General features: G+C 38.4%; 1 protein-coding gene across 1 annotated transcript in view; it reads left to right on the forward strand.

Moving 5' to 3' along the window:
- Positions 1–12,163, forward strand: part of LOC124615546 (transmembrane 9 superfamily member 4) — a 57,514-nt gene extending 45,351 nt beyond the window's left edge. Inside the window, exons 8-10 of the mRNA XM_047143519.1 lie at positions 5,245–5,504; positions 9,794–9,977; positions 10,518–12,163. Of these exons, the coding sequence (XP_046999475.1) occupies positions 5,245–5,504; positions 9,794–9,977; positions 10,518–10,757 (684 nt within the window). The 3' untranslated portion in view covers positions 10,758–12,163. The remainder of the gene's footprint in view (positions 1–5,244; positions 5,505–9,793; positions 9,978–10,517) is intronic.
- Positions 12,164–18,540: the final 6,377 nt, after the last annotated feature.

Below are 18,540 nucleotides of genomic sequence, written 5' to 3' on the forward strand. Positions count from 1 at the left end.
TTGATTATGGATGCACAGCATATGGATTATAGACACCTACTTACCTACAGACCATTGATTCTGACCACGTTCTTCAGGACGAGCCCTGTACCAAGTCTCTGCTCAAGCTAGAGGCTACCACTTACCATCAAGCAGCAAATGGTGGGCCAGTCATGTAAGATTCTCTCTGTTTCAGTCTTGAGCATACCAAACCATTGTTAGCCCTGCTATGTAAGAAATTTTCTCAAATTGTCTCTGAGCAATGAGACCCTTTGGGTTCTATGTGAAGCTTGAACTAGATACTTTGTGTGGGTCAAGTAGCAAACCATATTCCATATTGTGACTGACTGCCACCCAACTTACAGGAGCAGCCTTGAGTAATTTTTAGAGTTAGTGAGGTAAAAGAGAAAGTGCACTCTGGTACATGTTTTTAGGACAACTTTTTTAAGAAATTTTATATGAGCACCAGTACATTATAGCTGTATTTACAGACAAGTCTCGGCTCAGTGATATTTCCTGATTGTGTTCTCAAGCTCCCGTAACTACATGAATTTCTGCGATTATACAATTAACTGTAGCCTCGAGGGCATTGGAGCAGATGAGAAGCATTTGGATTGAAATATTCCTCATCCGCTCCCTCTTCTTTAGTGGTCTACTGTTTCTACAATACTATACTCAGCAGACAATACAGCAGAATGTACAGAACTGCCTTTCTCACATACAGAGTCTTGGGAAGGAGGTGTAGTCCTGCTGGCTGCCAGGGTACACGGTAATTCATAGCAATGAATTGGCAGATGTAGCAGCAAAGGAGAGACACAGTGGTAATACGGTGGTTCATAGATCATCCCCCTGACATGTGATGAACTCACTTCTGGGGGACAGAGTCATGTCTAGTTGGGAAAAAGAATGGTTGGAGTGATGGACAATAAACTGCTGTTAGCAAAATCAGCAAACATGGCTGTAGCTTATTTCCTTACAACCATGCAGAAGGGATGAGGTCCTTCTCACCTGTCTACAGAATGCATAATGCGTGGCTTCTTACTCCAACGATAGGACCTTCCAGTGTGTGGTGATTGTGGTGTACAAATACAGTGTGCCACATTTTAGTTGACTACTTTTACCTTCTGACATTAGGGTAGTGTCTGATGTATTTGTAGACCTAAGTTTTATTTTTGTTGACAATGAGACAAATGTGGCACGACTTTGAAGAGTCTGTGAAATGTCCAGCAAAGTCTAGGGAGGAGTTATTAATGTGTTACTTGGGTAGCTGACTCATCCATATTTTCTGTAAGTCATCAGCAAGCTACAACCTCTGACAATAAAATTCGGTGAATGAAGTCAGAACGGTCAATCAGGCAACACTGGCAACTCACAGCGCTGCACCTGCATAGCCCCCGGTGTTGGTAACCTGCCCCCAGCGTAGTTCAGTTGAGCACCCTGTGTGTTCCATGTTAGACCTGTTGGACGAAGTGCTTCTTTAGTGCGTTGGTTCTGAACTGAGAACAGGACAATGAATGAACAAAGGATCAATTTAAAGTTTTGTTTTAAGCTTGGTAAGACACTGAAAGAAATGCATGCAATGCTGGTACGTGTTTATAGGGATCAAGCACTGTCCATTAAGTGTGTGTAAGAATGGTTCACTCGTTTTCAAGGAGACTGGGAAAGTGTTTCTGACAATCCACATAGTGGAAGACCAGCGACTGCTGTCAGTGATGAAAACATTGAGAAAGTGAGGACATTAATCATGAACAACAGCTGATTAACTGTGCGCATGATATTGGATGAACTGCAGGTGAACTGTGAATCTGTGTGACAAATCCTTACCCAGGAGTTAGGGAAGAGAAAAATGTGTTGTCTTCTGCCACATCACTTGACTGATGATCAGAAGCAGTCACGTTTAGAGGCTTCACAGGATTTTGGTGAAATGATGGATGCGACACCCAATTTCTTGAACCGTATTCACTAAGGATGAAACCTGGTGTCTCCGGTACGACTCTGAAACGAAGCGGTGAAGCATAGAATGGCGTTCTCCAACATCACCTCGTTTGAAAAAGGTCAGAGCCGAAAAATCACGCATCAAAACAATGCTTATCACCTTTTTCGGTAGTCAAGGAATTATCCACAAGGAATTTCTACCTGAGGAAACAATACTGAACGCTGCACAGTACGTTGAAATTTTGACCCGTTTCATGCGACGTCTCCGCAGGATACGACCCCAGTATGCACAACAAAGTTCCTGTTTTTTTGTTCACAACAACACTTGCCCACACACAGCCAATATCATCACTCAAACTCGCTTTGAAAGGAAAGAGATTTGGTGATATTCCTGGCACCCAACGAAACGTGACACGGCTGTTGAACACCATCACAAAGGAGGATTTCATGCAAAGTTTCCAGGACATGAAGTGCAGAGCTCAGTGGTGCATAGTTGTAGGAGGTGACTATTTCGAAGGACAGTAAGGTAACTGTAGTTCATAGGTCATCTACGTTAATGTTACAGGACTGTTCACCGAACTTTGTCGGAGGCTGTACATATCCCTTTCTTATTTTTTAGTCATCTTTTCATATTATCCATGTTTTCAAAAGAAAATTATAGAACATGTAGCTGAAATTGCAGCATTTTACAGGTTGTGGCAATGTGCATGTTGCCACAAGTAATTTTGGGAGGCAGTGAGTACAATTTTAAACAAAACTTATTTAACCCTTTTTTAATGTTACATTACTCGAAAAGTGTCTCCAATTCCATTTTTAATGTTAGTATGTTGTAAAAAGTCAGAGGTGTTGTATTATTAATTTATATTAGATTTTTACCATTCCCTACACTTTACCTAAGTAATACTTGACTATGTAGTATTTATTTTTAAGTTACACTGTTATTCCCTTTTGAATACATTACCTGAATTAGCTGTTGTTCTCATGGTCATTTATTGCACAATTTTATTCCCTCGCAGAAAATGCTGTTTATATAACATAATAAACTGTGGCTTTCTGTGCTCTGTGCGTATTGAGGGTAAAATCTCTGTTTTTAGAATTGTCTTCAGTCTTAATTGAACTGGCCATCACCCTTCAGAAAGACTTTGAGAACTTGTATACATGAGATCTGCTAAGTGAACCTGGAACAATAAAACATTTTACCAAGACAGTTCTTTACCTTACCGTGTACACTTCAGTAATTGTTCCTCCTTCACCAACTACGACCATTATTGAGTGCTGTACTGCAATGACACTTAACTCGCATTCAGAAGAATGGCAGTTAAATCTATGCCTGGCCATACAGGTTTAGGATTTTTGGTACTTTCTCTAAATTGCTTAAGGCAAATGTCACGATGATGCAGTTGAAAAGGACACTGACCTGGTTCTTGTAGTCTCTCCTCAGTAACACCACTCTTGATCACGGCTGTGCTGAAAGTTTAGATGAGGGCAGGACTGTGAATGCATAAAAATGTACAAATCACCACCATTTAGTTTGCATTAACACAAACATTTATTCCTTGCAAAGTTTGATTAGGAATAACAGTGACCTGTTTGTTAACAGTGAAAAATTGTTAGTTCACTGAACAAGACCAGCACCTACATTACCTAACAATCTCAGTCTAGTGGCAAAGTTAATTATTCTATTGTGGCACAAAATACAGTACACATTTGCTTGAAAATGTTACATTTTGCACTTAGTACTCTGTTGTTGTAATTTATTATAGTGAATTACCCCTCAGTAGTTAATCTAATTCTGTTAGTGAGCATCACTTTGTCCAACAAGCTCTTGTTTCGATGGAAATAATATTCCATACTCCTGCTAATTATAACATAATTCACTTAAAATGTTCATTAATATAGGTTACAGTAATAACTTAAAAATTATTAAATATTAAAGTTCTTAGTTCCATAGATGACAGTGCGCATATTTTTGCGCCTGACATAGGTTTTACTTGCGGACTTTCTAACTGCGAGCTACCAATTTTGGGTGACAACGGATTACTGAAAGATGGGTGTAAGAATAAATTGTTACTTCATAAAGTACATTCTGCTTTGAAAATCAGCTAGGCTAGATTTTACTCTCCCCCCCCCCCCCCCCCTCCCTCTCTCCCTCTCCCTCTCTTTTTTACTTCTAAATAAGATGTCAAATACCAGTTGTCATCAGTGTTGCTTTTAAAATACTTAAGCAGTTCTTTAATAATAATGATTTACTGACAAAAAAAGTCTTTTACCCACTATTTCACCAGTGTAGGGGTTAAATTTCCAAAACTGCTGAAACGTGTGTTTCTTTATTTCTCATTAAGGAACCAGATACCAGTTTTCATAGGTCTTCCTTAAAAATTGTCTTAATAACAACATACTTTCAAAAAACCTTTCATTTCCTATTTCACCACCATAAACATGGAAATTTAAAAAATCCCTTTTTAAACAACTGTTGCAGGATAAGATAAACACCTTCTGCAAATTTAAAGTTTCTATCCTTAGTGGTCTGGGCTGGGGACGATGTTTGAGTGAGTGAGTGAGTGAGTGAGTCAGTCAGTCGGGACATTGCCTTTTACTTATAGAGATTAGGGTAAATTACATGAAATTATTAATGAGTTAGTTAATTGATGAATGTTATCTGTCATTTTGTACAGAAAAATTAAAGTAACAAAAAATTAGTCGAAGTTCTGACTCTAACAATGGTTATGATGAAATCTGGGCTGGTTATGAACTTGAATGCTAATTCTCTCTTCAGTCAATTAGTTTTTGATAATTCAGAGTATTTTATCAACAGATCTTCTGTTGATGTGGGTCACCTTTCTCAAATGTATTGGTTAACTCACAGGTTTTACATATTGTGAACTGTAATGCTGTCATCAATTAATTATATTTTCAGGTTGTGTGTGTCTAAGTGAAAACTAATTACATCACTGTAAACAGGACAAACAAAATGATAGCCTGAACAATTGGGTGTAAATAAGATCTTGAGATTTAAATGTATTGAAGACAAGATAAAAATTGGCAAAAAATTGGTTTTTTTATGGGGATAGAAAAACATAAGATGGGAAGAATGAGTCGTACTATGTCACGTGACAATAGGACTTTTCTTTCCCCTTCTTTTCCTGTCCCAACTTGTTCTGTCTCTAATAAGTGTCTTGGTGTGGTCATTAAATCCTAATCTTTACTCTTTCTTTTTACACTGCGACGAATTTGCCTTTTTTTGTGCTCACTGGTTTCTTGTACATTACGTTTTCTGTACTGATAGTGTAAGTATCAGCTTTCAGCACAAACTGTTTTGTTCTGTTTCAGACTGCCACTTTTTATCCAGCGATTGTTTTTGGAGTTTGTTTCTTCTTAAACTTTTTTATCTGGGGGAAACATTCCAGTGGTGCAGTACCATTCTCCACAATGGTGTCACTGTTATGTATGTGGTTTGGCATTTCCTTACCACTTGTATACTTGGGTTATTACTTTGGGTTTCGCAAACAGCCTTTCCAGCATCCAGTACGGACAAATCAGATTCCACGTCAAGTCCCAGATCAACTTTGGTACATGAATCCTTTCCTGTGGTGAGTGATCAATGACTTAATTATTTTTTTAGTGACAAGTAAATACTTATTTTGCCTATGTTTTGAGTAATATGTAATGTATCTTATTTCATTCAGTGCATTTGCATACATTTTGGGGTAAACTTTCAACTGTCTTGCGTATGTCTTAGTGTTATGGAATAGAGGTGTTAACAGAATAGTAAATTAAAAAGTTCTGGTTAGCTCTAAAGGTAATAAAATGCATTTAAAAATTAGGGTAATCCCAAAGTAAGGTCTCCTATTTTTTATAAGTACACAGATCTGTTTATTTCTGCAATGGTTTACATCAGTTTACAGCTTGAAAATTTAGCTATTTTTTGACATAATCACCAATTCTGTCAATGCAATTTTTTAGACGCTGTGGCAGTTTTTGTATGTCCATGTCATACCAACTCACCGCCATGCTGTTCAGGAAGTTATGAACTTCTTCTTTCACCTCGTCGTCGGAGCTGAATCGCTTTCCGGCCTAATGTTCTTTTAACTTAAGGAACAGGTGATAGTCACTGGGTGCCAAGTCAAGACTATAGGGTGGGTGGGTGATTATGTTCCACTGAAACTGTTGCAGGAGAGCAACAGTTTGCTGAGTGGTGTGTGGGCGAGCATTGTCAAGGAGAATGTGTATGCCTTTGCTCAACATTCCTCTTCTCCGGTTGTGAATTACACGTTTGAGTTTTTTCAGAGTCTCACAGTACCTGTCAGCATTAATTGTGCTCCCAATGGGCATAAAGTCGACCAACAATACCCCTTTCTGATCCCAAAAAACAGTTGTCATGACTTTACCGGCATACTGTGTTTGTTTGAATTTCCGCGGCTTTGGCGAAGAAGGATGCCGCGACTGGCGTGATTGTTGCTTGGTCCCGGGTGTAAAGTTGTATGCCCAGGTTTCGTCACCCGTGACAATTGAGTCCAGAAAGTTGCCCTGTTCGGCTGCAAGGCAGTGAAGAAATGCGCGGGAAGCATAAACTCATTGCTGCATGTGGTCCTCAGTCAGCATGCGTGGCACCAATCTTGCACACACCTTCTGGTAGTTCAATGTTTCCCTTACAATTCTGTGAGTGGTGCTTCAGGAAACCTCAGGAACCAACGTGCAGAGATCGTCCTGATCCGCTGATCTTCATGCATGCTTTGCTCAACCTTCAACACTGTCTCCTCAGAAATTGATGGTCTCCTGCTCCTTTGTTCGCCTTGAATTTCGGTCTGACCAACTACAAACTCTCTACGTGTACTTACGAACATTTTTACATCCATGCACAACTCACCATACACTTCAGTCAATTGGCGATGGATTTCAATCGATGCAGTGCCCTTTGCGTTCAAAAACCAAATAACTGTGTGCAATTCGCACTTGGCGGTGACATCCAACGGGTGTTCCATTCTCAATGGCTGCCAAGCCAAGACTGAGCACCTCAGCGCGGCGTGTGCGTGTTAACACAAAGCGTGTGAAGCACTCTTCATAACAGTGTGATCAACTGCCACACAGAGTTCTATGCTTATAAAAAAAATAGGAAACCTTACTTTTGGGATTACCCTCATAATTAAAATTGTGAGAATTTCTCATTTCTGATTTTATGGGTCCTTGCATTTGATTTCAGTAATTTCCTGGATGTCAATATGATACCACATGTTATTATCTTCAGGCTTATGCATTTATGGAACCCTTGCTTGTATTTTTATGTTATCCACTGATCCTCCATTAGCTCATTATCTGCACTATTTCTTATTGCAGACACTCCAACAAAGAATGCCTAGATCCATTTAATAAAATCAGTTCATATGTCTGTCTACTCGGTTGTGCCTATTTACTTGCTGTCTTGCCTCTTCATTGTCAGTGATAGTTATTAGCAGAGTAATGACTGCAGCAGCTTCATTAAATCTATGACTGATTCTATATGTTAGAGGGGTTGACATCTTTGTGACCACATTAAATACTCGGCATGTACAGATAAAATTTAATGTGTGTGGTATTATTTGTGAGTGTATTCCATCAATGGGTTTCTTTTACCATGCTTTGAAAGTTAGTTACTTAATCTACATACTGTTTGTGTGGTACTTCACTTAGCAACTTACTCATGTTTGTTCTCCAGGCGGTTGAGCCAGGACCATTTAATCCAAAAGGTCACTCTGGCAGTTTTAAGAAAGTAATGCAAATTGCTGTTTACCAGAAAACTTACCTTCCTGTCACACTGAAAGTATTCTGATAGAACTCATGTGTCGTAATGTACGTCCCCTCAAATAACTTCCGGAAGGTTGCACTAGTGTACCCTTATAATATTGCTCAGGCTTATTTCATATACACAGACAGCCACTGCCAGGATCCCAAAATGGCCCTCATGCATTATTTCTTTCCTTTGTGGGTTGGGAAGACATTACTTGCAGCAATAAGTGAATTGCTAGTTGGACATAGACGTTTGTATTTAGGCATTTGCAAGAAATGGTTGCATCAGCAGGCATGACATGATGAAACAAGATGTCACCCACGTCATGTCAGCAGATATGAAATGATGAAATAAGGTATCACCCAGATATACTTTGAGCACTAAGTTCAAAATGCATGTTCGAGCATAAGGTCTGTGACTAGTGCCCTCTCTTCTTTCTGTTGTGGCTAGATGTTATTTGTTGGCACCAATTTTATCAGTAAAAAGTAAAGAGGTGCAGGCAGTTATGGTTCCAGAAGAGCGTGTTTTGTCCTGAAGAGGATTGGCCATCAATAGTGAAAGAATGATGAGAGTGGTGAAAAGCAAGATATAGCTGAAGAAAGCTGCTTTTACATGGAACTTAATGGTGATTGTGTTAGATGTGAACAGTAAATGACTAGTGGAATGTGATATTTTCTGACAAATCAGTATTTTCCACGGTGACTGATGTGTCTATTGTGATCTCAGATATATCTCCGAATAATTTTGCAGCGGCTTTATGTCGGTGACAGTTTGGTGCTGGAAGTGTTCCCTTGGTGTTGAGACACTTAAAGATAAATGGCAGACTTAATGCTGCTCAATATACTCATATTATGGATAATGTTATGATCTCATCTTTGTGACAAATATACCTTGAGGGATTAATCTGTTTCCGGCAGCCTCCAATACATTTAACAGATGCAGTGCAGGAGTGGTTTGGAGAAGAGAATGAGATTTTTCTTCTCAGCTAGCCTCCTCCTGCACCGAACCTCAGCCCATTGAAAACATACGGTTGCAAATGAAATGGACCATGCAAGAAAACTAGCCTGACTTCGTGCCAAGGACCTCTGTCAATGTGTGATGCATGGGAGATGTGGCAGAAAATGGAGGACTTATTACTCAGCTCAAAGACTTTGTCAGATGCAGATGGTAATTGAAGTGGAAGGACTGTGAACAGGACATTAAGTGGTACAGAAACCACAAGTGCTATTTTGAAGGCTGGTAAAATCTTATTGTGAACTGTGAAGTTCATTGTATTAATTTTTGGTTTTCTATAAACAAACAAATTAACACAGTAGAACAAAAAATAATTACTAAAATTGTGGTTTGGTCTGAATCTTGGAATTGTACAGTTGTTGTTGACCAAATGATTAGGCTGCCGAACTGGAAAGTCATTATACTGGGTTGTGTGATATCCAAATATAGCTTGCTGTTTTCAGATGGGTGCATGCTTCATGATGAGTATCAGAAAGTTGTTACTCTTGGAGTTACACTCACAAGTGTCCATAATCTTCATGAGCAGTCTTATAAACTCTGTAATGTTACTGGCTCCTGCATAACACAGCTGGTAATCAATTTTCAGCCATTGCTACTTTATGTACTATGAAGTTTTATAATTCCGTTTAAAATATTTTTATGTATTTTGTGGACTCATCTGTAAATGGTTTGCAATATTTAAACACAAATTAATTTATTAACCTGTAAATGTACTCATTTCACATGATTATAATATATTATTAAAGTGGCCCATGGAATGTGTGACTAATACACCAACTATTCAGCCATCCAACCAGCTAGCCAACCAACCAATGAAACCTGCTTCAGCTAACTGGAGTTTGGTTTCCTAGAATTTTCTGAAGTCATTCAATGTGAACACTGTCATGTTTGTCAGTCTCTTAAAAAAGATATCACACCTATTCATGTCCAGTTGAACTTCAGTCTCCCCCTCCCCTCCTCCTCCATAAATGACTGTGAAGTCAGTGTGCTGTTCCACAACAGAAAACGGCTTTTAATTAGAATTAGAGTCTTGTTAGTGATTAGAATTGAAGTTTGGAGTATTCATAAATAAGCAACTTTTTGTTATTCCTTTGTTTTCAGCACTTTAATGGCAGGTGTACTGCCATTTGGAGCTGTATTTATTGAGCTGTTTTTCATATTCTCTGCAATTTGGGAAAATCAATTCTATTATCTGTTTGGTTTCCTGTTCCTTGTGTTCATTATCTTGGTGATATCATGCTCCCAGATATCAATTGTAATGGTGTACTTCCAGCTGTGTGGTGAGGTAAGCAGTGCATTTTTCTTCTAAGAAAATCAGTAAAGTATTAGTTTATTACCTGATACCTAAACTGCAGGAAAACACAGGAAAGAATTTAATATAAGCAGGAACACTAGTTAATCTTTTTGGAAAACTATATTCACTGTTAATAAATGTGTATGTTGATTCAGAGTATGTACTCTGATAGAGCCACTGTAGTTAGAGATGTAACCTTTCAGAAATGTATGCTGTGTAACTGTCATAGTATAGTATGCTGTTTAAGAAGAAATTACATGTTCAAAATCGTGGGTGCGTGGATTGTCATGCCAATTTTTTAAATTACTTGTGTAGTATTTAATACAGAGTAACACACACACACACACACACACACACACACACACACACACACACACACACACAGACGTGGACAGTGTCTATGATCTCCAGATATTTTTATGTACACATGCTGCAAGTCAGTTGGTTTTCTGTTAGTTGGTTCTGTCTGTTGGTTTACTGTACAGCCCGCTAAAGACTTTTATTTGTAACTGGTGCATTTTCTTTTTTCAGGATTACCATTGGTGGTGGAGAAGTTTTGTAGTTTCAGGAGGGTCAGCAATATATGTCTTTGCATATTCAGTATTTTATTTTGTCACCAAGCTGGAAATAACAGAGTTCATTCCCACATTGTTATATTTCGGCTACACAGCTATTATGGTGATAACATTTTGGCTTCTTACTGGAACTATCGGTTTTTTTGCAGCATATGCATTTATTCGGAAGATTTATGCTGCTGTGAAGATTGACTGATATTTTGAATTTGTTGTGCAGCAGATCTCACGGACTGTGGTTATTTATGAAAGTGGGGACCATTGGCAGTTGGAGAATCCCTCATGTCATCTTTACTGTTGTAGTTAAAGGTTGTAATTCTGCAGTTTTGTTTGAAATCAACACTCTCTAAGCAGTACTGAGAGCTGTGGTTGCAGCAGTGAAAGAAATTGTAAAGCTTGGTAACCTAATAGTCTCAGTACTGTCAGTCACACAATACCAAAAAAAAAAGAAAAAGAAAAAAGTTTTAATATGTGATTATCATATATTTAAATGTGCAAATATATTTTAATAAAGTTCTTCATTAGTGAGAGCTTGCTGCATATGTTACCACTGGACAGGAATGTGGTGATAAGAGAGCTGCATCCTGTGTTCTCTCTATGATGAGAATTTATATCAGTAATATTGTGCTGTACTGGCTGTTTTCTCAGATGTATAGTTTGCAAATGAATGTGTAAAAGTGTTTGCATGTTCTTTATTGACCATGATATTGTTTAGTAGTAATATCTTGTATTTACTAGCAATGAACACAGTTTCTTAAAAATATATTTTTATGTAATATAAAAAGTGTAAAAACATAATATATCTCTGAATGCTCTACTTTGACATATACCAATTTTATTTAACAATTATGAGTTAATGTGTATTGTGTACCTTATTCTGTATGATGTCTTATAAAGATTTGTTCAGTGAAGTTGTGGTTTACAGATGTATTGTCCTACTGGAGTCTCTTGTGTGCTTATTGGATTACAGTAGTTCAGGAAAGTGCTTCATTTGTGTGTTGTAATATTAAATACTGAAAAAATTATAATCACAGATGGAGCTTTAATTGTGTGCCCGTCTCTTAATGTTGATAGCGTATACAGTTGGAGTAAAGATCATTTTATATTTCCAAATTTGCAAGTGTAATTAAGTTTGAAAGTAAGTGGAAGTAACTGTGTGTGTGTGTGTGTGTGTGTGTGTGTGTGTGTGTGTGTGAGAGAGAGAGAGAGAGAGAGAGAGAGAGAGAGAGAGAGAGAGAGATTAATATAGATTATATTGCCATTTTGTACTTCTCTCAGCCATTGCACAATTTAATGAATCTGTGTTATGGAGCATTATATCAATAAGTGAAAGTTGTTTGTTATTTTGTTTGTAACAGGCATTTTTAAATTATTTTGCTGCCTGAATAAATGTGCATGACCTGTGATAGTTTTATGTATTGTATTTATTTATTGACCATGGAAACAAGTACTAGGAATTGATTATTAGTATAGGACAAAGAGTGGAAGGACTGTCCAGTTATACTGATTCAGGTACTGCCGATGACACTTCAATCGCAGAAGTTTCAGTATTAAATGTAAAACAAATGAATTACCAATAAACAAACTGCATATCCTCAAGACTAATTCATTATTGTTGTGGTTTTTTTAGTACTCTTTGTGTTCTTTCAAGAGTTGTGTTGAACCACACAGTCATAGGTCAGTCAATTGCTTAACAGTGTTTAAGCAACTGCAAGGCATATATATGCATCAGTAATTAAAACTATGCATTACAAGCAGTGTTGGCAGCTATAAGAAATTGATGCAACTTTGACAAGCACTGCTTTAGAGTTCTAAATTAAACATCAAATTTGAATAATGCAAAATGCCTCTAATTCTAGAACCGTTAACTTGCTGTAAGATTTACATAATCATTGGATATAGACTGTACTTAGTGACAAATAAAAGGTTGCTGCTTTCGTATTGAGATAAATGAGGAAAGCTTTATACTGTCTAAAGTCTGTCATTGTGGTAACAATGATGATAAATGCTCATTAGTCTGCATACAATAAAGGTTTAATGTTTTACTGTTGTAAAGAAAGTAATAGTCATTCTTCCTGAATATAGTCCAAATTTGAATGAGAGTGTGTGATGATTTGTTGCTGATTGTTGTAAAACATTATTTTGTAAATAATTTAGGAGTAAAAGGGGCAACTCGCCGAACAATGGCAGACTTGGGTCATCAAAAAAGAACGAAAACTTTGCTAGCTTCTGGATGGATCCTTTTACGAGCTAGAATGCATGTAGTGGCCCTGGTGTTTGCAAGTGCGCCCACATGTTCTAACTTGTCATAGAATTCATCTGAAAGCAAGCAAAGTTTTCATTCTTTTTTTGTGCCCGTCAGTGACTCTACATGCCCACCATTCAGTGAATTCACCTATTTACTTCTAAATTATTTGCATTCTGTTGAACTTTCGTTACCATATAAACATTATTTTGTGATAGGTTCATAATGCTTTATGAAAATTTTCTGCAATTTGTAACCAACATCTCATTATATAACTGTTCCGTGACAGTTATTTGTAAGGGGCATTCAAATGAAAGCTGGTCACTAGTGTAAAGTAAAGGTAACGATTTTATTAACTCAAAAATGTAATTGTACACAGTACACATACTAAAAAATAGTCGCCAAAACTGTTCAGACATTTATCCCATTGCGACACTAGTCAGTAGATTCCATCCTTGAAGAAGCTAGTAGGCTGCTGTCGGGTCCAGGCCTGGATGGGGGTGGGTACCGATGCTGATAACCAGTAACCGATGGATCTCGTCCACAGTGATTATGCAGTTCTCCAAGACTAAAGCATTCACGTCTGCAACCATTTCCGGTGTTATAACACAATGAGCCTGTCCAGGACGACCATAGTCTTCCAGTGACTCGCGCCCCTGTAGGAATTTTTTGTGCCATTCCACAAAACGAACGACTCGGACTGTACTCACCACACAGATCCTTCATCCATCTATACATTTCACGGCCTCCTACTCCCTCCGCCGCCAAAAATCGAATCACTCCTCGTTGTTCCTGCTTACTCGCCAGTATGTTCGGTAGTGGACAATAACTTGTGTGACCACCTTCTCTTTGGCGTGAAACCACACTGGTGCTATGCAACATCGAACGGTGCACATGGCGCCACCGTGCCTGCAGTTACGTGGTGCCACTTTACGTGTAAGGCAAAGGTAGAAGCACTGACCCGGTTTCATTTGAATGAACCTCATATAATAATTGTGCTTGAGAAAGTTTTTGAAATAATTAATTTATTTCACATATTAAATTTTAATTGGTATGAGTGCATTTATGATTACAACCACATGTACTCCATAAGCCACTGTACAGAGTGTTGCAGTGTGTGCTTTGTACCATTATTAACTACTCTGTGTCCTACTTGTTTCATGTGTGCAGTGAGCAAAATGTGGATTTAATGAGCTCCTATATGCTTATTAATATACCTTATGTTATCCTCATGGTTCCTATCCAGAATAAACGATGAAGATAGAGTGATTGCACAGTATATCACAAATCTGGTTCTCTGAATTTATCTAAGAGGATTTTGTGAGAACATTACCATTCTTCCAGCTATTTCAATTTTAGTCTTTGTTACCATTTGATATGGTTTCGTATTATGATCCTAACAGAATATTGCAAATTCTTTAAACATCTTCCATCAGGCAAGTTTGGTAATGAGTCAAAAGATGGAAAGAGTATTGTAGATCAGGTAGCTCTATTGTTAAATTTAAAAGGTAAACTGCAGTTTCCTGCAATTTTTCCAACTAATCCATGTCTTCCATACTACAAATTTTACATATTTATTCCATTTCACATTGTGTTGTAGTATTACTCCCAGATTTATAAATAATGTAACAGGCTTTAGAAGACAAAATGATAAAGATGTCCAGATGAACTAAACTATCTTGGTGGCTTAAATTTCTTGTGGAAGTATGAAACATTTTGACATTATTTGTTCACATTTTATGCGCGAACCTTCAGTCCCCTTCAAGTACTCACCATTTGCACTAATACACTTGTGTAATCTGTTATTCAGTTTTTCAAAACATTGTTTAAATTCATCTTTAGTGATGCTTGACAGCAGCTCAGCAATATGAGCAAAACACATTACTTTCATGCATCTTCCCATTCTAGAAAACAAAGAGTGACATGGGGCAATGTCGGGTGAGTGTTGGGGGTGAGGAATAGGTGTCACCATTTTTAGTCAAGAACTGTTGTACACAGGGTTGTGTGAGCAGGGGTGTTGTCATGATGGAAAAACCACTCACCTAACTGCCACAAATCGGGCTGCTTCTGTAACACACTGTTACATAATCTTTTCAAAATTTCCAAGTAGATTGCCTGGTTAACTGTCTGACTCTGCAGAACAAACTCTCAATGGTCGACGCCTCACATAATAACATCAAATCAGCATTGTTTTAATGTTTGATTTCACCTGACGAGCTTTCTTGGGGCGAGGTGAACTTGAAGTCATCGACTGGCTTGATTGTTGCTTCGGTTCAGGATCTGAAGCATAGCATCAAGTTTTGTAACCTGTGATAATTTTTGAAAAAAAAAAAAAGGTTGGATCATTTTGCGACTCTTTTCAGAGCAGAGCATGCTTCCATGCGACCTCATTTTTGTTCAGCAATCGTTGCACGAATTTCTCAGCCATGCTTATCATTCCTTGTTGTGTTTGGGTACACCTCTTTATTGTGTCACAAGGTTCAGTGCTTGGCGCACTTCCGTTCTTAGTCTACATAAATGATTTACCTAGGACATTCAAGGACCATTCAAAAAGTGTAATGTTTTCTGATGACATTATTGATAAAGGGCTCAAATACATCCATACTAGTCACAGCCAGGAGAATAATGGAACAAGCGGTTCACAGACATTTTATCTCTTACAAATGTTGTTATGCACTCCCACACAAATCAAAATTACTTACAGGTACAAGAAGTGAAGATCAAAAAGATTACTCTGGATGACGCTCATGTGTGAATTACTTGGGCATCCAGATATATAACAGATTGAGATAGCACTAGCATATAGATAAAATTACAAAACACACACACGCGCGCACGCACACACACAGTTCTGCCTGCTTTGCGGTTATGTCTCTCTCATTGTGTTGACCTGCAGTCAGGATCACTAGCATGCTTTCATTCTATACAGTCTTATGGCATAATCTACAAGGCAATGCTGCAAAGACAAAAAAGATTATTTAGTCTACAGGAGTGTGCAATAAGCAAATTATGTGAAATTGACAACCGAACATCTTACAGAAGCCGCTTCAAGGGTGTAGAGATTTTTAAATTTGCATGCCAATAGATATACTTTCGAATGATATTTTGGGTCATTACAAGAGTAGGATGAAATGTGCAATTCACAACCACACTATTGGAACAAAGTCATTTTCATATGGACATTGTATCTCTTCAGGGATTCACAGTGGTTACTGGTAGATAAAACCAAAGCAAAAGAATACCTCAGCAGCCACTCCTTCAATTTATAAAAAAAATGTTGTACTTGAGTATGTAAACTCCACACAACTAGTAATTGTATTAAAAGAGGTCTTGAATTTGCCAGTATATAGACAGTGGAGAGTAAACTGTACATTGCTTTGTTTGAATTGCCATCTGCTGTGGCCAAGCGGTTCTAGGTACTTCTGTCCGGAACCGCGCTGCTGCTACAGTCGCAGGTTCGAATCCTGCTTCGCGTGTGTATGTGTGTGATGTCCTTAGATTAGTTAGGTTTAAGTAGTTCTAAGTCTAGGGGACTGATGACCTCAGATGTTAAGTCCTACAGTGCTTGGAGCCATTTGCACATTTTTTTGTTTTTGTTTGAATTAGTAAGTAAAAATGGGAGCTGAGAAACATAGGCTACTTGTGTATAGTACTCTAGCAAATCATGATCGGAGGTAATCTATTCAGACTGCTAATGAAGAGAACTACTTACAGATTACTTTACATAAGTATATCAGGAGAAAAATAGCTGCTTTGAAGGGGGGGGGGGGGGGGGGGGGAATGTGTCTTACTACTCACCTGTGGTTTTTTAATGCAGTTCTTCAAACAAAGCATTTTTGTAATTTTAGACAGACTGCTATAACCTGTTTTTAAACTGGGAAATAAAAGATATCTATTTGTATTAAACATTAGAGTTTTGCAGATTAAGTCCCTGAAGCCACGTATTCTGATAAGTTATGGTAATAGTGGATGATGAAGTTTCTTTCTTCTTTGATACCGAATATTTGGAGATTTTCAGTTTTCTGCCTTATGTCACCTGCAACCTGTTACACACTTTTGCACCAAAGCATAAAATTCCATTCTGAACACTAGATAGTGGTGCATAGCCTATAATGAAATTGTTTTTAGTTCTAGTATTGTTTGTGAGTTCATAAGAAATTCACTGTTATAAATCACAGACCCATTAAGGAATATACACTGGTGTCCAAAATTAAAGCAACAAACGACAATTTTGCAAGGTTGCAATTATTTTTCCACAAAACATTGTAAACAGGCAGTAAAGTAGAAACAATGTAAAGAACACACAGTGTAAACAACTGCAACATGGATAATGGTAGACAAAAATGTTCATTTCTTCCAACTTAAAAGATTTGCAGACATTCTGGAACTGGTTAATTTGCTCAGCATGGTGTTGTTACCACATCTGGCTGCAATACAGGCCTGACAAAGTCAGGGCATGCTATGAGTGATGTCATCAGTTTCATGTTGAGGCAATAACACCCATTCTTACTGCAGAGCTGCCTGTAAGTCTTTGAGAGTGGTTGGTGGATGCTGACATAATGCAACCTGTATCCCTAGCGCATCCCAGACATGCTCTATGAGATTAAAATTGGGAGAGTTTGCAGGCCATGCAGTGCATGTAGTATCTTCCATTTCTAACACCTGTGCCCTATGAGGTCAAACATTATCGTCCATCAACACAAAGTCTGGGCCCACACCACCTCGTAACAACCGCATGTGAGGTCTCAAGATCTCGTTGCAATACCTGACAGCAGTTAAACCATGCCGATTCAGTGGTCAACATAATCCATGTCCACACCATTAAGGATCCTCTTCATATTTGTGTCTTTCCACCATGCTTGGATTCCAAAATTGTGTTGCACGGTCCCTCCAGATGGGAATGCGTTGAGAATCTTCCTCCAGACCAAATCAGGACTCATCTGCGAAAATAACTCTGGCTCAGTGTTCAACTGTCCAGGTGGCATGTTGATGACTCCACTCTAGATGTTTCCTTCTGTAAAGATGCATCAGAGGTACACAAACAGAAGTTCTCTGACAATGAAGGCTACTCTGCCGAAGCCTTCCGTATACCATTTGTCTCGATACAACCTGTCCAGTGGATGCTGAGAGATCAGATGCCAGTTTCCGTGCAGTACTGTGGTGGTATCACTGCACCCTCTTTTTGATGTCGTACAGGGGATAGGCAAAATAATGTGAACAGTGGTAATAATGGGATGGTTGTGTTTGGCAGTCAACAACGCAGGTAAGGCACGTGCTGCACTGGACTGTACGTGTGTGGTACAGACTAGGCATCAGTGCAGGTTGTTTGAGTTTTGCACACTTCATATTTGTATTCAGAGGTCGAGGTTGAGGTCCAATGAAGGACATAAACGAGTTCCAAAGAGGGCACATTATGGGGGCCCGATTAGCTGGAGCATCAGTAACCAAGACAGCCAACTTACTGAATGTTTCAAGAGCAACTGTTTCAAACAGTCATGACAGCCTACACAAAGCATGGAAAGACATCATCTTGTAAACCTAATAGTGGGCGCAAATCAAAACTAAATGACAGAGATTGTCATACGCTAATGCGAATTGTGTCAAAACAACAAAAGGCTGCGCCAGCTAAAATGGCTGCAGAGCTCAATAGCCATCTTCGAGACCCAGTATCGGCACTGTCTGCCGAGAACTCTGTAAGGTGAATATTCGTGGACGAGCTGCTATACTGAAATCAGTG

Source organism: Schistocerca americana, chromosome 5 (genome assembly GCF_021461395.2).
Source record: "Schistocerca americana isolate TAMUIC-IGC-003095 chromosome 5, iqSchAmer2.1, whole genome shotgun sequence".
In the NCBI taxonomy this organism is placed as follows: Eukaryota; Metazoa; Arthropoda; class Insecta; order Orthoptera; family Acrididae; genus Schistocerca; species Schistocerca americana.